We start from the raw sequence: 27,260 nt of genomic DNA on the forward strand, positions 1-27,260 counted from the left end.
AGGCACAGATTGAAAGGTGTCCCATCTTGTCAACAGTGATGATGTACCGGTATAACTCAGCGATGTCTGTTTATTGTGTCCTGAAATTTACTGAACCGCCACTGCTTCCCGTGTAATATATTATAGCTTTGGTCACTGAATGTGAGTACATTGGTTACAAATCAGTATGTTTGGATTTTTTATGCTTGTTCATAGCCGGAAGGAGTGGCCGTGCGGTTCTAGGCGCTACAGTCTGGAACCGAGCGACCGCTACAGTCGCAGGTTCGAATCCTGCCTCGGACATGGATGTGTGTGATGTCATTAGGTTAGTTAGGTATAATTAGTTCTACGTTGTAGGCGACTGATGACCTCAGAAGTTAGGTCGCATAGTGCTCAGAGGCATTTGAACCATTTTTTTGTTTGTTTGTTCATATGTATGCAGTATTATTTTTCTTTTTTTTTATCACAGTGCTACATCTGGCAATAGTTTTGGCATCCGACTGGGGAAAAACGGGAATATGAATTTTAATTCCTACAGTGATTCTGTGTCATAGGTTGAGTAACAATATTCTCAATTTGGGATCCACCCATTGTTCATGACTTTAACGATGCTCTGTGACCGAGGGAAATGGGTTTGAATCAAGTCCCAATTATTAACAGGTATCGCGGACTTACTGAAGCTGAAAGTGAAAGGGAAGTCGTTAAAAGTCACGTAGTTATTAGGCCACCAGCATCTTTTACAGAAAAAGATCTTTAGATATCAAAAACGATAATAGGTATGAGACAGAGAAAGAGAAGAATCTCTTCGCGCAAAGTATTTTGCCTGATTTCTAGCGGAGCTCTTCACATTACGAACTTGAGAGTCATAATAGAACATTCCCGTACACAGACAGCGGCATCTCGGTCAAGCGGCCATGGAACCTATGTGGATTGGTTTCTTCAACGCGGTGTGATTCTGACCTAGCAACATAATTCACCTCCATACTTGCCGTCAACATGGCAGTCTGCTCACAAGACGTAAACTTCTGCGGTTTTCCCCCTAGTCCAACAAGCTGAAATTTCTGATGATAATACTTTAAAAAAATATGAGTATGAAAATAAGGCTTGCCAGGCGATGTTAAAATTTTTTTACAGTGTTAGAAACTGTAATACAATAAAGGAGAGTGAACTGAATAGAAAGCAGCTACATCGACATCCAATAGCTATCTCACTGGATCGTGCTAAGTCCCAGAAGGTAATGTGACTTCTTGCACGCCTGTCTCCGCAGAGTCCTCTGTCGCCGCAGTACGTGTTCTGGCGGCACAACGACCGCGAGGTGGGCGTCGAAGGCGTGGGTTCGACTCCCGGCGTCTCCGTGGTCACGGAGCCGGGACCCAAAACTCACTCTAGGCTGGTCGTGTCGCGAGCCACGACTGCCCACTCCGGGAACTACACCTGCGGGGCGCCCGGAGCCGAGACCGACACCATCAACGTCTTCGTCTCGGAGGGTGAGTGCATGACACACCTGCTGACGCATACCGATAGAATTTAATGACAGATACTTTTGTAGAAAGCTCTACAGTCCTACCATATCACAACTTCTCTGTTTCTTACTTTACGATATGCCACTAGGTCCTAAGGGCCACGCCGCGTCACTGTTACGGTTCCCCATCCGTTTTTGACTTCTGTCTCCAGCTTTCCAATAATCCCAGCTGCGCCAAGTATTTTTTCACTCCAACACTCCAACGATGTTGGGCTCCTTCTATAGTTTTTCGAAGTATGTACTGTGGAGCCTTCTTCATTCTCCAGTAACTAAGTCTCAGTCGCGTTTCCTGAGGCCGATGGTCTCAATGACCCGGCTCGGTCATTTTCTCCTATGCTGCAGGTTTAACAACCGTATTGTTAAAGCTGTATATAGTCTTCGTTCTGGTTCTTATAATACTTTTCTAGATTTTAATACTGGGTTTAGGCGATTAATGGCATGTTTTCTTGAATGCAGTTTAGCCTTAGTTTCTGATTCAGTTACCGTTGCTTCAGTAAAAAACCACCGAAGATATTTGAATTCTTTGTCGTGTTTATACCTGGTAGAGTTCACTGTTAGATTTTGTGAGTTATGCAGCTTTCTTCGTACGGTAATGTAAAAACTGACCCCATCGCTGTAACAGTTGTCAAAAATCTTAAACATATTTCGTTTCTTAAATTTTGCCACCATTGGAACCGGTTATTGCACCTTTATGGAGATTACACGCTTTGTTACTAAGTAAACCTGACGTACTAGCCTACTTAGAACACGAGGTGTCTCTCATACCTGTCAAATATTAAAGTTTCTCAACTCAAAGGAAAAAGTTCACTTTCAAATTTCAGATATTTCCGACACGACAAGAATAAGGGACAGGTCAGAGTGCTAGGTTAGATAGTCCGCAGCTCGTGGTCGTGCGGTAGCGTTCTCGCTTCCTATGCCCGTGTTCCCAGGTTCGAGTCCCGGTGGGGTCAGGGATTTTCTCTGCCTCGTGATGACTGGGTGTTGTGTGATGCCCTTAGGTTAGTTAGGTTTAAGTAGTTCTAAGTTCTAGGAGACTGATGACCGTAGATGTTAAGTTCCATGGTTCTCAGAGGCATTTTTTTGGTAGCTTAGATAAGTTAACCTCCATGTTATTACAAGAGGTCGCAGAGGGTAAAACTCTTATCGGAAACCATAGACTGGAATATAGCAGCTGACGGATCTCCTTGACTGTATGTGGTTGCTGCGATTCCGGTATTCTTACGTTGTGGCGATCCACTTTTTTTACAAAATGGTACGCAGCCATAGGGTACAGCGGGGCTATTCCGCTCATGGGGCTAATCTGCCTAAAATATATATAAAAAAAACAAGTTGCAAAAGTGCGAGAGTTCATCGCAGAACGAGTGTCGTTTAGCCTTCAATGTGTGCTAATAAACTCTGCATCGCCGCATTTGGTTGCAGTTAGGGTGTTTTCTGTTACATTGTTGACAGGATAGGAGAACAAACTCTAGAAGTAAGCGAATTGTGATTATTGCTGTAGTTAAAGAAGGGCGCTGTTCCTGAATGCGAGTCTAATACTTTCCTGGTTCACTACGGAGAGGCTTATTCGGGAATAAGGAATGTAAATATCGCATTTCAGCTAGAAAGATGATCCAACCACTTCCAACAAAATTTGAATAGACAGTGATATACTTCCTTTGTACCGTTTGCATAGCTGTTACCTAAGGCCGCGAAAGAATGTGTGCTTCAGTAGCACTCGTATATTACAGAGCACGACACAAATTAGACTACAGGGACGAATTCGACGAGCAATGTAGTCCTATCAAGACATGACTACTACTGTGCTAACACCGAAAACCTATCTATCACGACTGTAAATCGGGATTTAAGTTAACTGGACGTACTATTTGTTTCTACTGGCCTCTGTGTGACTGTCCCCTCTCGATATTTTTCATTTTCATGTCAGAAAAAAAATTAGTTAAAAGCTCTGTAATTAACTCATAAAAACTAAATAGGAAGTTAGGAAGTTCGAAATGGAGGGCCTTGTAATTAAAAAACTCTCTAATTTATAAAAGTGGCCTCGTTCGCCACATTCCAGCAGTGGGGATTTACTCAACTCTTCCTCGTCAAGTAATACGCATGCGCTTTCCAGAGCAGTATTAAGTGGCAGAACTGTTTGCTTCGCACTCATTCATTTTCGTTATATTTACGGAAATCTCCGTTGTAAATTTTCAGCTCTATGTGTTGCAGTTCTATAGCCAAATCTACCAAAAACTGGAATTCATTTAATCGGATGAAAACAATAACGTTGCGTAAGTCCTTTATATTCGCTACCAAGATTTCAAGCTGCGACAGGAAACAACAATTAATGACGGATAATTGGTTCGGAATTTAGTTGCATAAAATACATTGTTGTTTAATTCTGTGAGTAAATAATTGCTTTAGACGGCAAGAATTCGTCAGCTGAAACGGAGAGTATGATACACACCCAGTGGGTGCTCCACGGACCGATTAAAATTTCTCCCACCGCACTCATTACGTCGAAAATGAGTTTAAGACATGTTTATTGACTTTTCAAAACCAATGAAATATCAATGGTGCAGTAAAATAAAACCCCTTCGTTATCGAAGAAAACTTGGGACGGTAATTCTAAGAATTATCGCACAATTACCACATGTTAATTCACCTGTAAGGTATTATCAAGAATAATAAGGGTATATAACAGAAACTTGAGTTACGACCCAGTGGGCAGTGAAGTTCAGTGGAAGATACTGAGGACGTCTGCATAAACTGCTCGATTGCTAAAATAGGATTAAAATCATTTGTTCAATAGCGTGGATCGTAAAGGACATTCCTGTCCCCCGTTGAGCTGAACATGTAACTACAGAGATCAAAAAGTTAGTATCTTGTCTGTCAATCCAGTAAAAGTATAAGAAGTTATTTATTTCGGACAAGACAGAGAACGTGCCACAAACTCGCAGATTTATTATTGTAGGCTACAGCGATGTTATCTTCTAAGTCTTTTCTTAAAAAAAACCCAAAAACTAGAAGTTGGTTATTAAAGAATGTATACAATATATTTGTCAAGTTTGTCATTTCGATCTTACTTCACGCACAGTTGCACAGTTGTAATTGTATTGGGAGGCGAAATGCGTGCTTTTTGAAACCCCTCGGTCTTTATCCCCACCTTGACGTAACAATCAGAGTAGTAAAGTTGAAACATAGTTAATACTACCACTCTATTAACTTACACAAATACATTTTCCACATATTCTCCTGTAAAAGAAACCTGATAACGCTACAATTTTCCGTACATAATTAGACAGCTGACTACACAATCTAGCTTCAGAAGACAGCTAACATATATCATCTCACTACATCAGAACAACCACAACACTGAAGCATTGCTGCTACTATTACAATGATTGTTGTCTTTTCATTTGTGTTTCCTCTGGTTTGGGTATATTTCCAAAAACAGTTTTCTTAAGAAAAAGGTTTCTCTGTCCAGAGTAATCAGAATAAGTGTTGGCTGCTCATTATGTTTAGAGTAAAACTACTGAAAATAATTCAAATATATGAATCGCTTTAGGTGAATGTGATTCTCAGATTTCATTATGTGTATGGCAGAAAAACAATAATAATAATCGTGGGAAATATTGATTCACGGTGTTTAGTTTGCAGTTGGTGCATCTGAGTAATACTGTTAACTCTGATCTCCGGAAATAATTACGGAAATGGGAATGAATCACCTTGTCCTATAACTAAGATGTTTCTGACTCCAGGGAACGTCTTGGCAGCCACAGCCGCTGCATCTTTTAAGAAAGTGCTTCCCACTCAAGAAACACATTGCCTATGGAAACGTTCTCCCTGCTGGTAGTTTAACTGAAACTTGGCAACAATTCGCAATATGTTAGCTACTCGGTCGACTTTCTGCCTTGGTGATAAAAAATTATCCTACTAAGTTGTTTTTCTTTTCATTTGAATTCAATAACTTGAAATACTTTCTCTTATGGTATGACATCAGGTCATTGAGCCCAGGATATTGATCCACGCTGAACGTTGCGATACATCTTGTAACTTTCCATTGGGTTACTTACTTTCGGTATCAGTAGCTTCTTTTGATTATTATTATTATTTCTTTTTGTTCCAGACTGTTATTATGGCATATCCTGTCCACATTCGCTCTTATTTTTCTTTGGCGACGTAGACTTTTCTGAAGAGTTTTCCCAGTTATCTGATATAGATTTGGGCCCATCTAAATTTTAGGAACAATTCCCTGACTGATCGAATTTTTTAAGGTCGCAACGGATAACGCAATTGTTTTCTATGGGGCAGTTAGGGAAAGCTACGTGCTGTTAGCTAAATTGGGCCACGCACTTTGGATTTTAGGAGCTTAATCATCAATTCTACAAATGTGACACTATTTTCAGATGTATTGAAAATAAATTAACGATAACAGAAAAAAAGTTTCAAATGAAAAAACATTTATTTTTGACTAATATTTCGCATGTTGCAGTAATCTTTTTGTATTTAATAGATGGACAAATCATTCCTGGTACATTTATATACGATCCTATGGCTTTCTCATACGAGAATAACAAGCCACGTTGGTCTTAATCTGTAGAGTCCTGTGGGATGGTAAATGCTGGGGAGCACGTGGTCACTGCTCAAGTTCGTAACACGGACATTCAAGTGCACTAATTAACACGGCAAACAAAATGTAGACAGCATTTATTAGTGGGGAGAATTGCATGCATCTCGTGGCTGGTATCGAGTAGGATTTTGGTGGCTGCATATATTTCCGTGAAGCGCTTGGAATCACATCGATTCATCTTGCCATATATAGGCTCGATACAGTTTATTGATAATTTAAAATATCCAGCACAAATAAAATAATATGGCAAGCAGTAACTTTAAAGGCTTTGGCTGCGCTTTGAATCTATAGACCGCGTGGTCGCGCCTAATGGAAAAAAACACTCTTATGACACTGATTAACTGAACCAAAAATTGTAGCCAATACCTGAACGGTAATTTTAAAAAACAGCTAGGAAAAGAAATTGTTCAGATTAACAAATTATTATTAAGATATTCAAATACCTTAACAAATTATTATTAACAGATTCAAATACCTTTTGTCGTTTGTTTGACACAGCCGTTGTGAGGGAACGTCTGGCCGTTTAAGTGTCCTCAGAACAACTCCAACTGTACCCGAACGCGCGGAGCTCTCTCCGAACAGCTAGAGATGGTGGGGGAGGCCCTAGACCAACCTCTGATTTATTCATCTTTGGCCAAGCCCTCCTGTTTCTGCTCTCTGCCTTCCACCGACGCCGTTTAGGTTGGTAGAAGATTAAGAAAGCCACCACTTCTTTGGTTCGTCTGCTACTGCATTCAGATCTCTCACACTTGACCACACACTTTCAGGAAGGGTGAAACTGTTGTTACTTTAGTATCTTGCATCATAGGATATTCCTTGGGTTCATCTGGACAATGTCAAATGTTTACAGGCCGTTTGGTGTTAAAGATTTCCATTGGTTCTGTATCACATCTTTTCATTTCAGCGTGACATTTGGTTTTCAATATCGTTGTTGACGGGTTTTACCACATTCCCTTTCTTTAGTCTTTATTTTCTTCCTTTTTCGTTTGTCTTCCGAGAGCCTGTTCTTCGTCTTCATATTTTTTTACGTCTCGGGCGTTTGGATTTTAAGGATTCGTAGTGCGTTCGTCCGTTTTTCTGCTAGGCTACTTCCTTCGTTCTCGAGAGTGGTTGGTTTCAGTTGTGATGTTGCTTCATGAACAAGTTGCCCGCTGGGGCCATTGTATGTGTTCAGATCAGTGTTCAGCCATTATTATGTATTTTCTCGTTTCCTTTTCTCTATTCAAGTTCCTGTGACCTGTCGGGATTGGGCGGTTGTTGCTTTGCATCATGTACGCCCATCGGCTGGCTCCCAGCAACAATTATTCCTAGAGTGGTCACCACTCTGTTTTAAGGTGTTTTGTAGAGCGGCAGATAGCACATGTACTGGTTTTCCCGTTATACACACACAGTGCTTTGTAGCCATACATGCCTCACTGGACGTGTCTGACATTAAAATACTTGTATGCGGCCCTCTTCTCGTTGTTCGCTGATAGTACCATACCATAGCGGCTCATGTTTGTTGTATATCAAAAGATAAACTTAAAATCCTAGCGGATCCCAGTTCTAATCGATCAAAAGTACTCATCACTTCAGTAAAAGTGAATGGAGATTCGCAAGTCCAAAGTTTGTTAATCCTTCGGTGTTTTTCATTATTCTTAAACAAGTTCTTCATCATTACATAATTCTAAAGAAATATGACAAGATACAAAATCATAGTGAAAGCCTCTTGTATCGTAGTATCTTTGATATCATAGAGCCAAGGGTCCATTTCTGCAAATGTTTGTTGTTTTGAATCATATTCGAATGCAATCTTTATGGTAGACTTGCGTACGAAAGGCCTCATATTTCATATCTTATTAGGGTACTCACAACATATTTACATTTTCTGCTGCCACGCAGGAGGGCGCTGCCATCATTGGTCGGTCACTGCCACGATGGAACTGAGATGAGGGGCATATACAGCAGTAGAAGACACTTTCTCCAGAAAGTCGCGCATCCGGCATCGTTCCGAGATCAGGCAGATGGCCGGGCATTAATTGTGAGGGGCGCCTCAAGTGAACTTTTCGGACTCCACACGGCTGGCGGTCGACGGCCAGATTTTTTTCAAAAAATTGTTCAAATGGCTCTGAGCACTATGGGACTTAACGTCTATGGTCATCAGTCCCCTAGTGCTCAGAACTACTTAAACCTAACTAACATAGAGACAACACACATCACCCAGTCATCACGAGGCAGAGAAAATCCCTGACCCCGCCGGGAATCGAACCCGGGAACCCGGGCGCGGGAAGCGAGAACGCTACCGCACGACCACGAGATGCGGGCACAGATTTATTTTTTTTATTTTTTTTACTAAGACTGTAGGCTATGTGTCGTATGTGCCATGAACCATTAGGTTTGTTTCATACAGCCTTCTACTGTTGATCCTTGTGAGCAATGTCCTCCATTTTAAGACAAATACTGCTTTCCGTATGAAAAAATTCGAATCCCACTTACGCACACACTTGAATGGTTAATATCGTAATTGCTCTTCTGTCATCTCTGCAGAGGGATTATTTACTTGCGAGAATTCACAGGATGTGTGTCTTGATTCTATCCATACATCTGAGGCTGTACACTTATTAACAGCTCCTCTATAAATTGCGAGACAAAAGGCTTTTAAATGGTTGCAATTTTTGGCAGTGGAAGAAATATCAAGCCCACCTACAGGAAAAGAAGAAAAAATAAATGCGACAAGCTGGGCTGGTGCTAAGGCAGATGGTGTTGTGGACTATATTTAAAACTGCAAGCAGTTCATTTGCATCTGAAATGAGACGTCAGTAATTGGATGGTTACCATACCTTCTGGGCCACAGCGATATCGTGTAGGCCAACCGGTCTCCATCCGGGAATGACTAAATTCGAACAACAGAAGACAGTTTGATTATAACATCCACCAAGCAGTGAGGATTTCGCCCGAGAATCAAGTGTTATCAGCTTCTGTGTAGAAGCTGGATATTAAGCTGTACGACCATGGATGGCAGAGCCAGTAAGAATTTCTGATTGGCAGAATTTGTCATTATTTTGCTTGAGCTTTTCATGTTTGCTTACGTTATCCAGCACAAATGTGTTTTCGGACGTTTGTATTTACACCGACGGATGTGATCATTATTTCCGAGAATCAGGATAATGAAATTAGCCGATTTTCTTGTGTGGAGGGTTTCTTGATTTCTCAGAATTAAAGACCTACCTTATATACACACATCATGGCTCCCCCTGCGGTTTCATCCATCTGACATCACTTCTATGAGTGTGCCAGTTTATATTGTCTGTTCATTGTGTTCTTTATCATGCATGTTCATACTGATTCCTTCCAGGGTGTTCTTTTCATACATCAATCGATGAGTCTATATAGAATCCTTCATATCAAATGCTTCCAGTTGTTCCAAGTTCGTTTGCCCCGTTGCCCTGGTTTCGTATCCATTTGACCACTGTTTAGAATATAGTTTCAGTAGTGTTTCATCTTCCTTGAGATCAACTCGCACCTTCTGGTCGTGCTGATGCTAAATGGAATTTCGGTTGTTGAACCGAAATTTCGTCACTGGATTAAGCAAGACTACAAACCTCAGGAAGAATATTCTGGTATTTGCTTTTGACAAGCAATCCCGTCCTGTTCAGCCGACACCCCTGGAAATAGAGGACTGGACTACACAGGTAGCTGGTCTCAGTTCTGAAACCGTTATACCTGACAACTGGATTTGGAAAATAGTGTGTTTTTGTCAAGTTATTCAGTGCTGCGTCTGTTGATAAAGTCTTACCTAAGTGGGGCTATGAAATATATTTTGTGCATAGAAATGGTTACAAAGGACGGTTTCGTACCATAGAGCTGACATTCATTATAAAACAGTTCGTGTCTTGAATCTTCCCATTGAAATTGAAAATGATCAGATTAAAGAAGCTCTTTTAAATTGCTGAGACGTTAAAACAATTGCAAATGAAAGGTGGTCTCTTCGCTTTAAACTGCAATATTTCAACGGGTTCCGCTGTGTAGAGATCAACGTTAAGACAAATATTCCGTATCACGTAACTGTTTGTGGGTATAAGGCACAAATTTTTTATACAGGTCAGGAAGCTACATGTCATATATAAAACTAAACAGGCCACTTCAGACAGGAAAGTCCGCGGCGAACTGTTGTTCTGAAAAGTAATTTGATACAACGTAAGAAACTTCCCTTAAATGAACTTTTACCAAATAATATCCCGGATGAACTGGTTGAGGATGTTAACGCAGCTGATGTACCCCCCTTCCCGATAACAGTCATCTTCCCCCATTAACAACAAAGGGAAACCCTGCTACCACTACTCGTGAAACTGAAATGCAGCTGATAGTTGTTCAGAGGACAAACTGTCCTGTATAACTCCCTCAGTTCGCTAGCAAAAACACTGCGATGAGGAGGCAGAGGAACCACAAGGCAGAATGCGAATTGAAACTGATGAACAGAAAAATATTAAACATACGTTACCAGAAAATGAAGGGGAGTAGTCAGTATTAATTTGCAAGAAAAAACTGATGAAGTAGCTGATTGCGAAGATCAGCAGCTGTCTATTAGTAAACAAATTGAGGGAGAGGTTGCAAACTGCCGTCTCCATTTGTTTCACTCGATCAGGAAGTAAGTGATATTAATAAAGAACAAGGAAGTGGTGGCCAAAATGAAATCACGGTCAACACCGCAGGGCAGGCGCCAGCACCAGAAATCGCGACAACTTCTGCTGATGCTCCAGATGAGCAGCGAAGTAAAATAAAAATGCGGCCACATTTGAAGGTACCTCGAACCCACAGGAAGGGAAAATCCGGAAAGCGCACGGAAGCCCAAAGAAAGGTCGGTACGAAAAGGTCCTAAACGAAACACTGGAGGCAAAATCAGATAGTATACAAGGAAATCAGTCTCCTAACGGTAGGTACAAGAGATAACCTTAGAAGTAGAGGAAATCGGACGGTAACTGATAAACTGAAATCTTATTCCATGTTCAGCCTTCCAAGAAAACTGTTAATAACTTAAATGAACCCTGAACCACAGGAAACTAAATTAGTTCATCAAACCAAAAACACAGTGAGAGCGTAATAACGCAATCCTATTCCGACACAACTATAAACACAAATGTTAGTAGACTTCTCTTGGCCAGAAATGCCTTTCTTGCCATAGCGAGTGTGCTTTTTATGTCCTCCTTGCTCCGTCCGTCATTGGTTATTTTAGTGCCTAGGTAGCACAATTCCTTAACTTCATTGACTTCGTGAGTATCAATCTTGATGTTAAGTTTCTCGCCGATCTCATTCTAATACTTCTCATTATCTTCGTCTTTCTCCGATTTACTCTCAAACCACACTGTGTACTCATTAGACTGTTCATGCCGTTCAGCAGATCATTTAATTCTTCTTCACTTTCACTCAGGATAGCAATGTCATCAGTAAACCGTATCATTGATATCCTTTCACCATGTATTTTAATTCCACTCCTGAACCTTTCTTTTATTTCCATCATTGCTTCCTCGATGTACAGATTGAAGAATAGGGGCGAAAGGCTACAGCCTTGTCTTACTCCCTTCTTAATACGAGCACTTCGTTCTTGATCGTCCACTCTTATTATTACCTCTTGGTTGTTGTACATATTGTATATGACCCGTCTCTTCCTATAGCTTACCCCTACTTTTTTTCGGAATCTTGAACAGCTTGCACCATTTTATATTGTCGAACGCTTTTTCCAGGTCGACAAATCCGATGAACGTGTCTTGATTTTTCTTTAGGTTTGCTTCCATTATTAGCCGTAACGTCAGAATTGCCTCTTTCGTGCCTTTACTTTTCCTAAAGCCAAACTGATCGTCACCTAGCGCATTCTCAATTTTCTTTTCCATTCTTCTGTATATTATTCTTGTAAGCAGCTTCGATGCATGAGCTGTTAAGCTGATTGTTCGATAATTCTCGCACTTGTCAGCTCTTGCCGTCTTGGGAATTGTGTGGATGATGCTTTTCCGAAAGTCAGATGGTATGTCGTCAGACTCATATATTCTACACACCAACGTGAATAGTCGTTTTGTTGCCACTTCCCCTGATGATTTTAGAAATTCTGATGGAATGTTATCTATCCCTTCTGCCTTATTTGACGGTAAGTCCTCCAAAGCTCTTTTAAATTCCTATTCTAACACTGGATCCCCTATCTCTTCTAAATCGATTCCTGTTTCTTCTTCTATCACATCAGACAAATCTTCACCCTCACAGAAGCTTTCAATGTATTCTTTCCACCTATCTGCTCTCCCCTCTGCATTTAACAGTGGAATTCCCGTTGCACTCTTAATGTTACCACCATTGCTTTTAATGTCACCAAAGGTTGTTTTGACTTTCCTGTATGCTGAGTCTGTCCTTCCGACAATCATATCTTTTTCGATGTCTTCACATTTTCCCTGCAGCCATTTCGTCTTAGCTTCCCTGCACTTCCTATTTATTTCATTCCTCAGCGATTTGTATTTCTGTATTCCTGATTTTTCCCGGAACATGTTTGTACTACCTCCTTTCATCAATCAACTGAAGTATTTCCTCTGTTACCCATGGTTTCTTCGCAGCTACCTTCTTTGTACCTATGTTTTCCTTACCAACTTCTGTGATGGCCCTTTTTAGAGATGTCCATTCCTCTTCAACTGTGCTGCCTACTGCATTATTCCTTATTGCTGTATCTATAGCGTTAGAGAACTTCAAACGTATCTCGTCATTCCTTAGAACTTCCGTATTCCACTTATTAGCGTATTGATTCTTCCTGATTAATGTCTTGAACTTCAGCCTACTCTTCATAACTACTACATTGTGATCTGAATCTATATCTGCTCCTGGGTACGCCTTACAATCCAATATCTGATTTCGGTATCTCTGTCTGACCATGATGTAATCTAATTGAAATCTTCCCGTACCTCCCGGCCTTTTCCAAGTATACCTCCTCCTCTTGTGGTTCTTGAACAGGGTATTCGCTATTACTAGCTGAAACGTGTTACAGAACTCAATTAGACCTTGTCCTCTTTTATTCCTTGACCCAAGCCCATATTCTCCTGTAACCTTTTCTTCTACTCCTTCTCCTACAACTGCATTCCAGTCGCCCATGACTATTAGATTTTCGTCCCCCTTTACATACTGCATTACCCTTTCAATATCCTCATACACTTTCTCTATATGTTCATCTTCAGCTTGCGACGTCGTCATGTATACCTGAACTATCGTTGTCGGTGTTGGTCTGCTGTCGATTCTGATTAGAACAACCCGGTCACTCAACTGTTCACAGTAACACTCCCTCTGGCCTACCTTCCTATTCATAACGAATCCTACACCTGTTATACCATTTTCTACTGGTGCTGATATTACCCGATACTCATCTGACCAGAAATCCTCGTCTTCCTTACACTTCACTTCACTGACCCCTTCTATATCTAGATTGAGCCTTTGCATTTCCCTTTTCAGATTTTCTAGTTTCCCTACCACGTTCAAGCTTCTGACATTCCACGCCCCGACTCGTAGAACATTATCCTTTCGTTGATTATTCAATCTTTTTCTCATGGTAACCTCCCCCTCGGCAGTCCCCTCCCAGAGATCCGAATGGGGGACTATTCCGGAATCTTTTGCCAATGGAGAGATCATCATGACACCTCTTCAACTACAGGCCACATGTCCTGTGGATACACGTTACGTGTCTTTAATGCAGTGGTTTCCATTGCCTTCTGCATCCTCATGTCGTTGATGATTGCTGATTCTTCCGCCTTTAGGGGCAATTTCCCACCCCTAGGACAAGAGAGTGCCCTGAACCTCTATCCGCTCCTCCGCCCTCTATGACAACGCCGTTGGCAGAATGAGGCTGACTTCTTATGCCGGAAGTCTTCGGCCTCCTACGCTGATTATTTATCAACCTTTAGGCAGAGGCGGGGATCGAACCCGGGACCGAAGACGCTACCCGTAGACCACGCGTCTAAATACCTATGATGGGACTATCATCAACTTGTATGCGACTTCAGAAAGTTCTCACCTAGCTGATAGGGCATGTTTCAACAAAGATGAACTGATATACTTTTTCTAGGAAAAATCTAAGACTTTTATTAGTTGGAGGTGATTTTAATTGTGTTTAAAACCAAATAGATCAGTTACCTAATTTTAATTTCTCAAGTGAACTGCAACAACTAGCTACTGGTTTAAAATGAAAGGTTATGTGGAAAATCAAATAACCCTTCATTGTTGAGTTCACTTATGTCACGGAAACATCTCGTAGCAGGGTTGATATATATTTCTAAAAATCTTGAAACTTCCATGATAAAAGTAGAAATAATTCCTACGTACTTTTCCAACCATTCAAGTGTCTGAGCTGGCATAAATCTAACAAGACAGCCAGTTAGCCGATTCAACAATCAGTGGAATTTGAACATTTCCTTGTTAGTAAATCGTGATTTAGAAGACCTTATTAAAGAAGCGTGGGCAATATGCCTGCGTGCTCGGATATGCCACTGCTATCGACTGGTGGGTTAAAATGGCGAAGCCAAAGTTGTGGAAGGTTCTTATTAAACACAGTGCCCAGAGCTCAAGAGAAATGAAATGCACTGTAGAATACTACTATTCCGTTTTGAGAGATCTATATCATCAGGTCTTAGCAGGTTCCTCACTTCGGGTAGCAGACATCGGCAAAGTCAAAGCCAAGTTATTTAATATCAAGAGAAATCAAATAAAAGGACTGAAAATAAAATCGAAGGCAAATTCGGTGACAGAAGACGAAACAACTTCCCTGTATCATTTAGTGAAGCTTATGAAAAACGGAAGAAGGTCTTTTATTAATGAAATTCGAACAGAAAACGGTACAATTCTCAGAACCCAGCAGGATATCTTGGACGAGATTTATCTGTTTTATGGCGAGCTATATTCTGTAAATCAAAGTAGTGATGCTTCCTTGGAAGAGTTTCTTCACATCCTAGTCCCACAGTTCTCGAGTTAGTCAGTGATGAGGACGAACATGAGACTCTGGGTGCCTCACCACCAAAAAAATCCCCAGGACCAGATGGTCTGCCAGCGAGATTTCACATCCGTTATTGGCCAATAGTAGGTGCGAAAATCACGGACATTGTAAATGAGGTTATTCAGGGTAAAATGATTCTGGCTGAGTTTAAGGAGAGTAATGTTGTTCTTGTGGCAAAAAATATTGGAAATAAAAATTTAAATAATGTTCGTCCTATTTCATTGCTGAATTCTGATTATAAATTAATAGGTAGAATAGTAAACAAGAGAATTTTATAGCTTGCAGATAAAATTATTAGTCCACCTTAGAACTGCGCGTAAGGCAAAACCATTTGTCAAAATCTACCTGAATTCAAGGATATCATGGCAATAACTTCATTAAGAAACATAAAGTGTGTTTTTTTTTAGATTTTTATGGAGCCCTCGATGTAGTAAATCACAAATATTTTCTACAGACATTGAAGAAAATAGGTTTCAGTGATAAATGAAAAAAAGTGTTGAATTCGCAAAAATCCACGCGATATAAATAAAACGAGTTGTTTTGCAAGTAAGTCTTCTGTCCATTTCGCTCTTCACCGTTTCACTGAAACCTTTCCTCCGACATGTACATGCTAGATTAAAAGGCTTAACATTACCAGATGAAAAGAATTATGAGGGCCTATCCTGACGATATAGCGATCATGCTAAGGAATAATGAACAGTGATTGATACGTACCGTAGAACATCTGGAGCCAATGTAAACAGGAAAAAAGTAATATGTTAAATCTTAGAGGTTTTGGTAATATCGGCGTTGAATGGGCAAAATTAGTCCAACAACATCAAACATCAAACACTTGGGACTACCCTGTAAGCATGCCCCACGAGAATGTCAGCGCAAAGTCTTGGAATAGGAGCCGAGTGAGGCTTTGCGGGCAGTGACGCCAGAGTTTGAGAAGGAGGGTGATGTGCAGCACCGTGACTCTGGTCTGCTCATGTATTAGTCCCGCTACTCCACGGTCCCGTCGGAGTGCATGGGAGTCATACTGCAATTTGAATAACATCCCTGAGCTGACGAAGGAGACCACTGCCTTCAACAACTGTCGGGCCAGGAGAGCTGGTAATACACTCCTGGAAATTGAAATAAGAACACCGTGAATTCATTGTCCCAGGAAGGGGAAACTTTATTGACACATTCCTGGGGTCAGATACATCACATGATCACACTGACAGAACCACAGGCACATAGACACATGCAACAGAGCATGCACAATGTCGGCACTAGTACAGTGTATATCCACCTTTCGCAGCAATGCAGGCTGCTATTCTCCCATGGAGACGATCGTAGAGATGCTGGATGTAGTCCTGTGGAACGGCTTGCCATGCCATTTCTACCTGGCGCCTCAGCTGGACCAGCGTTCGTGCAGGACGTGCAGACCGCGTGAGACGACGCTTCATCCAGTCCCAAACATGCTCAATGGGGGACAGATCCGGAGATCTTGCTGGCCAGGGTAGTTGACTTACACCTTCTACAGCACGTTCGGTGGCACGGGATACATGCGGATGTGCATTGTCCTGTTGGAACAGCAAGTTCCCTTGCCGGTCTAGGAATGGTAGAACGATGGGTTCGATGACGGTTTGGATGTACCGTCCACTATTCAATGTCCCCTCGACGATCACCAGAGGTGTACGTCCAGTGTAGGAGATCGCTCCCCACACCATGATGCCGGGTGTTGGCCCTGTGTGCCTCGGTCGTATGCAGTCCTGATTGTGGCGCTCACCTGCACGGCGCCAAACACCCATACGACCACCATTGGCACCAAGGCAGAAGCGACTCTCATCGCTGAAGACGACACGTCTCCATTCGTCCCTCCATTCACGTCTGTCGCGACACTACTGGAGGCGGGCTGCACGACGTTGGGGCGTGAGCGGAAGACGGCGTAACGGTGTGCGGGACCGTAGCCCAGCTTCATGGAGACGGTTGCGAATGGTCCTCGCCGATACCCCAGGAGCAACAGTGTCTCTAATTTGCTGGGAAGTGGCGGTGCGGTCCCCTACGGCACTGCGGAGGATCCTACGGTCTTGGCGTGCATCCGTGCGTCGCTGCGGTCCGGTCCCAGGTCGACGGGCACGTGCACCTTCCGCCGACCACTGGCGACAACATCGACGTACTGTGGAGACCTCACGCCCCACGTGTTGAGCAAATCGGCGGTACGTCCACCCGGCCTCCCGCATGCCCACTATACGCCCTCGCTCAAAGTCCGTCAACTGCACATACTGTTCACGTCCACGCTGTCGCGGCATGCTACCAGTGTTAAAGACTGCGATGGAGCTCCGTATGCCTCGGCAAACTGGCTGACACTGACAGCGGAGGTGCACAAATGCTGCGCAGCTAGCTCCATTCGACGGCCAACACCGCGGTTCCTGGTGTGTCCGCTGTGCCGTGCGTGTTTTCGTTGCTTGTACAGCCCTCTCGCAGTGTCCGGAGCAAGTATGGTGGGTGTGACACACCGGTGTCAATGTGTTCTTTTTTCTATTTCCAGGAGTGTACATGAGCCACTTGTTGTATATTGGAGGCATGTTATATGTTCACATATTGGGCACGTTGGATAATGTAGAGGGCTCGTAGCCAGTCTCTGATAGTCTGCAGCAAACACCTACCGTTAACAGTCGCTGATTGACGGAGATTTGCTGTGAATTATGTGCCAACACTTTAAACCACGGCGGCGACGCTAAGGGGCCGACGCTTCTCTCTGATAAGCCCTCGCAAATGATTGAGACATTGGATTTGGACACGTTGAAGTAGCTACCCGTTGCTCCACCGTAGGATGCCTAACAAATCGGGATTGCTCGAACTTCATCCTCAATGCCCAGATAAAGTCTTTGGCATTGGCCATGCAACATAAACGGTGCCTGTGCAACGTCATACCTTCCAAACGTTGGCGAAGTCCCTGGAGCAGGGGTTCCAAAGTGAAAGCATATAAAATCGTCAAAAGGAGGCAGCCTTGCCGGACAGATCGAGCTATGGGAAGAGGGGTGTGAGATGGCCGTTGTACATGATTCTGGAGGACGCGTAGCTCAAAAGGCGCAAGATGACAGATAAAACAGCCAGGGAAGCCCATATGTTGAAGAACTGTCCTCAAATAGGAGTGGTCTACAGGCCGAAGGCCTGGCTGAAGTTCAGCGATGACAGGGCAGCAGGGGGACGTTGGTGAATAGCAAAGGCTAACATGTATCTGCAACGGCAAAGAGCCGTACGAATATTGTTGTAGAGAAGTCTGGTCGTTGGAGTTGACGTAACATGCGACCTTCTTGAGCCGCGATGCCAGCAGCCATGTAATTTTTTTCATATCGCTGTTCAACAACGTGACTGGCAAATAATCATGGATGTTCTATCACCTGTGCAGTTTGTGGAAGGCTATCATGATGCCATCAAAAAATTTGTTTGGGTCAACTATAGTTGGGGACATCAGCTCTTGCATGATGGTCTTCCATGTGGAAGTCAACAAAGAATTAAAGCTTTTCTGTAAATTTCAATGGGGATAGCATCGTGCCCTGGGGATCTGATAACAGATCCCACCTTGATGGCATCGAGTATCTGTGGTCACGTCTTCTTGGAGTTTATGCGCTATCTCCACCGGGAGAGTGCTCGTATAAAGTCAGGCGACCTCTGTGATCAGTTCCACGGAATGCGGTACAACTGCATAATACAGTCTGACGAAATGATTGTGGGGAGCATGGCTGAAGCGTTGTGAATCGAATGCCGGTGGCCTTCCGCATGAGGACGTGGATCAGAGCCCTGCGTCTTGGTTGTCTTTCCTGAAGGAGGTGGAACATTGACGGATGCTCTTGAGGTATACGATTAGAAGTCCGAGATCGGACTACAGTGTTTTCCAGGTGATGGCGCATGAACAAGTAGATCTGCGTGGCTTGCGAAAAAAGCAACGTCACACAGTCGCGAAGAACTAAATAATAAAACTACAATGTATTAGTACGCCATGCCTTAGCCTCTTTACCAAACCTCATCAATGTTTTACGGATGGTCGGCTTTGTGCAGGAGAGCCACAAAGAGGAGGTGGAGTCATAGGCGTCACGACAATGCCAGCATCGACCCACGCTTCCTCCACCATATGGCTAATCTGGGGAGGTAAGGTGGGAGCCGTTGAATTTCCACACACCACGACTATTCCACACAGGCTGTCGGGCGAGAGTGACGCCGCAGTTGTATGATTCATGGTCTAGAGAGGCCATGGGCCAGACTTCTGCATTTCGGGTGCCTTCAGCAAGCTAGCGGGTGAGATAGATGCGGTCTGTGCGGCTTGTTAAGTGAGTGGTGTAAAATGTGGAACCCGGTCGGATTCCGTGGAGCTTTGTCCAGGTGTCAATGAGTCGCTAGCGATCGATGCCCTTCGAGAGAACCGCACTAGGTGAATGCCGTAGGTGTTTGTCAGAGGTTGTTCGTATCGAGTTGGAGTCTCCACCGAGCGCCAAATAGTCGTGTGGGCCGGTGAAGAGCGGTGTGACCTCCTCAGCGGAGAATGTGTGTCGGTCGTGACTGCGTTGGGTAGAAAAAAAAAATAGTTCAAATGGCTCTCAGCACTATGCGACTTACATTCTGAGGACATGAGTCCCCTTGAACTTAGAACTACTTAAACCTAACTAAACTAAGGACATCACACACATCCATGCCGAGGCAGGATTCGAACCTGTGACTGTAGCGGTCGCGCGGTTCCAGAATGAAGCACCTAGAATCGCTCGGCCTCACCGGTCGGCTGGTGGGTAGATGTTAATGAAATGCCAAATACGGTGAGGGCCATACTCCGTGCAGTTGTAAGATTTACGACATCCTGTCCCAGAAGCCTGTCACATAGAAGAATGGCGATGCTACTACCAGCGACGGATGCGAGCGAAACGTAGGCGTTGTACCCAATGGACAGTTGGAAGTAAGCGATGACTATCTCCTGTAGGAGTGAAATATCAACATCTGCAGACTAGATGGTGTCTCGGTACATGGCCAGTTTGTGAGGGGCTCGGATGGTGGCAAGATTCATTGTGGCGACACAATATTGCTGTGTACAGTCCCTTGCAGTTAATGAAGAACACGTGAGGGAGGTATGCTGCAGACATAGACTCGCAGTATTTGCCGCAGTGGTCACGATTACTGGAAGGGTGTCCGCTCAGGCGACTCCGTGAGATGCTGTCGCTTGGACACGGTGCTGGTCTGATCCCCTCCTTCCTCAACATCTTCGGCCCAGTATGCTGAGGCTGAAGACATGTGACAGTCGTCTACTGTCAGAGCGGAGGAAGCAGGCATTGTGACAATAGCTGTGCGCGACTTGTCGTCCTCGTCTACTAACAACATGGATTTCTGTTCTGGGCCGAGAGAGAATTCTTCATGTACATCTACATGGATCCTCTGCAAATCACATTGAAGTGCCTGGCAGAAGGTTCATCGAACCACCTTCGCAATTCTCTATTATTCCAATCTCGTATAGAGCGCGGAAAAAATTGACACCTATATCTTTCAGTACTAGCTCTGATTTTCCTTATAGTGGTGATCGTTCCTCAATATGTAGGTGGGTGTCAACCAACTATTTTCATATTCGGAGGAGAAAGTTGATGATTGGAATTCCGTCGCAACGGAAAACGCCTTTCTTTCATGATTTGCAGCCCACATCCTGTATCATTTCTGTGACGCTCTCTTCCATATTTCGCGATATTATAAAACGTGCAGCATTCCTTTGAACTTTTTCGATGTACTCCGTCAGTCCTATCTGGTAAGGATCCTACACCACACAGCAGTATTCTAAAAGACGACGGACAAGCGTAGTGTAGGCAGTCTTATAAGTAGTGGGTCAAAGTGTCCTGCCAATAAAACTCAATCTTTGGTTAGCCTGCCCCACAACATTTTCTGTGTGTTCCTTCCCATTTAAGTTGTCCGTAATTGTAATACCTAGGTATTTAGTTCAATTTAGGCTCTTAGATTAGACTCATTAAAGCTAATTAAATCCGTTTAGCACTCATGTGGATGACGTCACAATTTTCGTTATTTAGGGTCAACTGCCAATTTTCGCACCATTCCGATATCTATTCCAAATCATTTTTCTGTTTGTTATATCTTCTGATGACTTTATTAGTCGATAAGCGGCAGTGTCATCTGCAAATGGCCGACGAGGGCTGCTCAGACTGTCTCCAAAATCGTTTATATAGACAAGAAACAGCAAAGAGCCTATAACACTACCTTGGGGAACACCAAAAAATAAATTCTGTTTTACTCGATGACTTTCCGTCAATTACTACGAACTGTGACCTCTCTGACAGAAAATCACAAATCCAGTCACATATCAGAAATGATATTCCATAAGCACGGAATTTCACTACGAGCCGCTTGTATGGTACAGTTTCAAAAGCCTTCGGTAAATCGAGAAATACGGAAACGATCTGAAATCCCTTGTCAATAGCACTCAACACTTCGTGTGAATAAAGTGTTAGTTATATTTCACAGGAACGATGTTTTCTAAAACCATGCTGACTGTGTAACGTTACACCGTTTTCTTCGTGGTAATTCATTATGTTCGAACACAATACATGATCTAAAATCGTGCCGCATATTGACGTTAACGATATGGGCCTGTAATTTAGTGGCTTACTCCTGCTACCTTTCTTGAATATTGGAGTGACCTGTGAAACTTTCCAATATTTGGGTACCGATCTTTCGTCGAGCGAACGGATGTATATGATTTTTAAGTATGGAGCTGATGCATCAGCATACTCAGAAAGGAACGTAAGTGGTATACAGTCTGGACCAGAAGACTTGCTTTAATTAAATGATTTAAGTGGCTTCACTACTCCGAGGACATTTACTTCTACATTACTCATGTTGGCAGCTGTTCTCGATTCGGATCTCTCTCTCTCTCTCTCTCTCTCTCTCTCTCTCTCTCTCTCTCTATACAGTCGAAATCCGTTTCTAGTTAGAAAGCATTCTTACTAGTTAAAACTAGTTTGTACTGAGCCTCTATGTCAAAACGCGTTTTGACTACTTAACACTAGTTTTAACTGAGTTTCGATTTTGACCAGCAGTAAATTCTAGATGGCATTCTAAATGGCATTTTTATATTGTGCAATGCAATATTTATTGAGAATATTGATCATACATTTAAGTCATTAATATTACTACAGCAATACAAATAGAACTATACAGTGAACAATCATATTAAGGAACATTAGAGAGCCATATTAACAGTATTTGTTAGGAAAGTGGAAACAAAATGCAGTAAAAGTATATTAATTACTCATAAATTTGACAAAAGTTGCTACAGTCTCAATAAGAGAGAAATTTACCAAAAGAATTTAACAATTACATTTTGATTATTTGTTATTGCAAGGCAAACTGTCTTGACATTTTAAGTTACAAAGTCTCCCTTTTTTCCTACAAAAACGACTTTTTGAAATTAATCTTACACACCGAGCGAACAAATCCTTGTCATGATCCTAAGGCTGCCATCTTGGCAGCTGTTCTCAATGATACCTTTGTCTCTGGCACGTCTTCCAGCAGCATGAATTTCTCTTTGGACATGTCGAATTCCGATGAAGTACAGAACTTTTAATGAGCTTGTTTCAAAGGCGATTAGGTACTTAATACATATTACAAAATATATTACATTGTAAGTATTAAAATATTAATTCCTTACTTGAATAGTTAGCACCATTTTCAGAGTATTAAATCAATGAAGAAATGAATATGTCTGACATTTGTCCTCCATTTTTGAAATAAAATTAGAAATGCGTACCAGCAATACAATTTGTTGGGTATCCATGTTTCGTTCCAATCTTGTGCAAGCCCCGTTCATGTTTCTGAAGGAGAACTGCAATAATAATGGGGTGATGTGCTTTTGCTCTGTCGATAACAGGAATCGATCTACACTCCTGGAAATGGAAAAAAGAACACATTGACACCGGTGTGTCAGACCCATCATACTTGCTCCGGTCACGGCGAGAGGGCACAGCGGACACACCAGGAACCGCGATGTTGGCCGTCGAATGGAGCTAGCTGCGCAGCATTTGTGCACCGCCGCCGTCAGTGTCAGCCAGTTTGCCGTGGCATACGGAGCTCCATCGCAGTCTTTAACACTGGTAGCATGCCGCGACAGCGTGGGCGTGAACCGTATGTGCAGTTGACGGACTTTGAGCGAGGACGTATAGTGGGCACGCGGGAGGCCGGGTGGACGTACCACCGAATTGCTCAATACGTGGGGCGTGAGGTCTCCACAGTACATCGATGTTGTCGCCAGTGGTCGGCGGAAGGTGCACGTGCCCGTCGACCTGGGACCGGACCGCAGCGTCGCACGGATGCACGACAAGACCGTAGGATCCTACGCATTGCCGTAGGGGACCGCACCGCCACTTCCCAGCAAATTAGGGACACTGTTGCTCCTGGGGTATCGGCGAGGACCATTCGCAACCGTCTCCATGAAGCTGGGCTACGGTCCCACACACCGTTAGGCCGTCTTCCGCTCACGCCCCAACATCGTGCAGCCCGCCTCCAGTGGTGTCGCGACAGGCGTGAATGGAGGGACGAATGGAGACGTGTCGTCTTCAGCGATGAGAGTCGCTTCTGCCTTGGTGACAATGATGGTCGTATGCGTGTTTGGCGCCGTGCAGGTGAGCGCCACAATCAGGACTGCATACGACCGAGGCACACAGGGCCAACACCCGGCATCATGGTGTGGGGAGCGATCTCCTACACTGGACGTACACCTCTGGTGATCGTCGAGGGGACACTGAATAGTGCACGGTACATCCAAACCGTCATCGAACCCATCGTTTTACCATTCCTAGACCGGCAAGGGAACTTGGTGTTCCAACAGGACAATGCACGTCCGCATGTATCCCGTGCCACCCAACGTGCTCTAGAAGGTGTAAGTCAACTACCCTGGCCAGCAAGATCTCCGGATCTGTCCCCCATTGAGCATGTTTGGGACTGGATGAAGCGTCGTCTCACGCGGTCTGCACGTCCAGCACGAACGCTGGTCCAACTGAGGCGCCAGGTGGAAATGGCATGGCAAGCCGTTCCACAGGACTACATGCAGCATCTCTACGATCGTCTCCATGGGAGAATAGCAGCCTGCATTGCTGCGAAAGGTGGATATACACTGTACTAGTGCCGCCATTGTGCATGCTCTGTTGCCTGTGTCTATGTGCCTATGGTTCTGTCAGTGTGATCATGTGATGTATCTGACCCCAGGAATGTGTCAATAAAGTTTCCCCTTCCTGGGACAATGAATTCACGGTGTTCTTATTTCAATTTCCAGGAGTGTAATTATATTGTCGATGATTTCTACAGTGGCGTGTATTGAACCTGAAGCCATCTTCATTCTTTTGGTCTGTTTCGGCAGGTTTTCTTGAGCGTTTTCTCTACCTGTTCGTTTTTGAGATTGACGTTTCGTAACAGCTTCAGCTTCTGGATCTTCGTAACAAGCTGTAGTTATTTGAGGCTCTGCACTCATACTGTCTACGACTTCTGGATCCTCTTGATTGGCTACTGCTGCTGTTGTTGGAGACTGTGTACTTGTACTGTGCAAAGATTCTGCATCTTCTTGTCTGGTTGCAGCTGTAATCTGTTCATTGCTGCTACAAATAACCGCTAACTCTTCTGCGTCATGTGATAGTTCCAGTTTACCAGGTGTCTCATTTACTGCGTCTACCCAATTAATTTTATTTAAAGCCTCTTTAAGATTATCTTCATCTTGTATCTCCTTAATAACATCTAGAGGCAAAATCGCAATCATAGGCGCTACTCGTGGTTCTGTGCCAAACATAGCTTTGTAATATGTTTGCTTAATACCAGAATGATATGCCCGATTATTCATAAACTATTCAAAGGGAAGACCATTTGGCCAGTTCGTGGCAATGTTGTCTTGCATCCATGAAGCCAATGTGTCTTGGTTGGCGCGTTCAACAGAACCTAGGCTTTGGCTGTGCCTCGGTTTTCCGTGAAACAGTTTACACTCAGGCCAAAATACAGTTAGCTCGTTTATGACAGAATTAACAAATTCTATGTCGTTGCAAGAATGTAAAATACAAGGAGCACCAAATGTCTAATATATATATATATATATATATATATATATATATATATATATATATATATATATATATATATATATTCTAAATTATGTGCCACTTAATCTGCCTTTTGCTCTGCAGTGCACGTGGCTCGACTTCAATGCCCCACGGACTGATGAGCTGCCGGCCACCGCAACGCTGCTCAGGCAGGGAGTTTTGCCGCCTGGAACTCTTTCTGCGCCTCTAGCGCTAATTGTAGCGGCGCGTATTTGGCACACTATGTGCGAATGTTGTGGAGGCAAATGATTATCTAACAACTGAATATCTAACAATTCGGAGGTTTCCACAGTAGTAACAATGTTGCAGAATTAAAAATTGTTTACTATTAATTTTTATATAATGAGGAAGGGTTTTAGTGGTAGATATAAAGGAAACAGTTCTTTGAAGAATATTTATTAGAAATGACTCTTTGTGTGGTATATCTCAAAGCATGATATTGCACACAATCCAACATCGCACTCTTCAGCCGTTGTCATCCAGCTTGCAGCAACACTCGCCATTTTCGTGTCGGCGCCTTCTTCTTTTCACTATCTGGAATGTTTTTGGATATATGATCAATATTCCAATAATTATTGCATTTCACAATAAAAAAAGCTTTTTTTTTATTTCAGTCGAGACGTAGTTGATCATAATATTAGTATTTGCCCCTAAATAAATTTAGTGAAAACTAGTTCTGTCCAGTTTTGTTAGAACGCCTTATTACTAGTTGAAACTAGTTGACACTGATAGTCTTAGTTACAACTAGAATTTACTGATGGTCAAAAGCAAAAGTCAATTAAAACTATTTTTAACTTGGCAAAATGCGTTTTGACGAAGTGGCTCAGTAAAAACTAGTTTTAACTAATAAGAACACGTTCTGAATAAAAATGAATTTGACTGTAAACTCAACACTTGGTCCAAAACAAAAACCACTTGAAATTGTTTACTTCTTAGCTGTTGCTAAGGAATCGCTAAAAGAGAGGCTACTGTGGTCGAAATATCCGTCATTATTAAAAAAGAAACCGTAATCTTACAGACGATTAAGGCCCTTAGATTAACAGTCGTCTCTGAAACACAGTTTTTGGAAACATCATACTTCAACGACGTTCGTAGACACGTATTGAGATGAAATAACGATCAATTAAGTGAGCTATAAGGAAAAAAGTAAACACTGACGTTCAATAAATAAAATGTCAGTAGGTACACCAGCAGTTCAGCTAAGTACTTGTTTCTGTTCTTTACAGTCAACACATACCTTTATGTCAGTGGAATATATTTTGACAGTTAGAACATATTTTCGTAGATTTTGTGACTAAGGCTTGGAAAATGTGGCATAGTGATACTTTTGACTTCTTTGGCTGTCTCTCTGCGGATTCGTCGATCCTGCTACATATTCAAAATTTTTTACAAAGAACTTCACACAGTGCAGTCTTCAAGGCCCTAGACAATTTTTTTTAGAATTCGCTCTTCTCCGTCTGATATTTGCTTTGATCCATGCCACACCGAGTTGTTTGATAAACTATCGAAATGTGATCTTGATGCTCTTATTTCTAGCGTTTTTTATAAAAGTAACCAATTTGTCTTGCTATTTCTTGGTTTCCCTCGCAAATATTATCTTCTGTCTGTTTCTCGTCCTATATTTCACTGACGAGATGGCTGTTTCATTGTCACTAAACTTAGTTGCATCTTGTTAAGGATAAGGTGCATCCGATGAGTCAGCAGCCTTCGCTAGCCAACAGTAACTACGAAATTTGATCTTCGTCCGCACGTCATTCCATTACGTCTTAGTTAACAACAATTCTCTCAGGCGATGTTAGGAAGATCCTCACATATGTGTCCATGTCAGTTGTTCTTCAGCCACAATAATATGGTGCATACCTGGTTATTGGTTAGGAGACTGATATACCAGTTGTGCTGTATGGTCCAGAAATGAAAGTCTTCAATACACTCAGGCGTTTTAGAGACATTGTCACTTTTACTAACGACGGATCTGGCCTTCATGGCCAGATACGGTATGTTGTTTCGACAAGGATTTGTATTTAATACAAGACTGATGTCCCTTGACATTTGAATACGGTA

At 42.8% G+C, this 27,260-nt stretch overlaps 1 protein-coding gene across 1 annotated transcript in view; it reads left to right on the top strand.

Annotated features, from left to right (window-relative positions):
- LOC126278781 (hemicentin-2-like) overlaps window positions 1-27,260 on the top strand; it is a 732,365-nt gene that overhangs the window by 687,071 nt on the left and 18,034 nt on the right. Inside the window, exon 7 of the mRNA XM_049979058.1 lies at window positions 1,247-1,466. Within this exon, the coding sequence (XP_049835015.1) occupies window positions 1,247-1,466 (220 nt within the window). The remainder of the gene's footprint in view (window positions 1-1,246; window positions 1,467-27,260) is intronic.

This window comes from Schistocerca gregaria, chromosome 6 (assembly GCF_023897955.1).
Source record: "Schistocerca gregaria isolate iqSchGreg1 chromosome 6, iqSchGreg1.2, whole genome shotgun sequence".
Taxonomy (NCBI): Eukaryota; Metazoa; Arthropoda; class Insecta; order Orthoptera; family Acrididae; genus Schistocerca; species Schistocerca gregaria.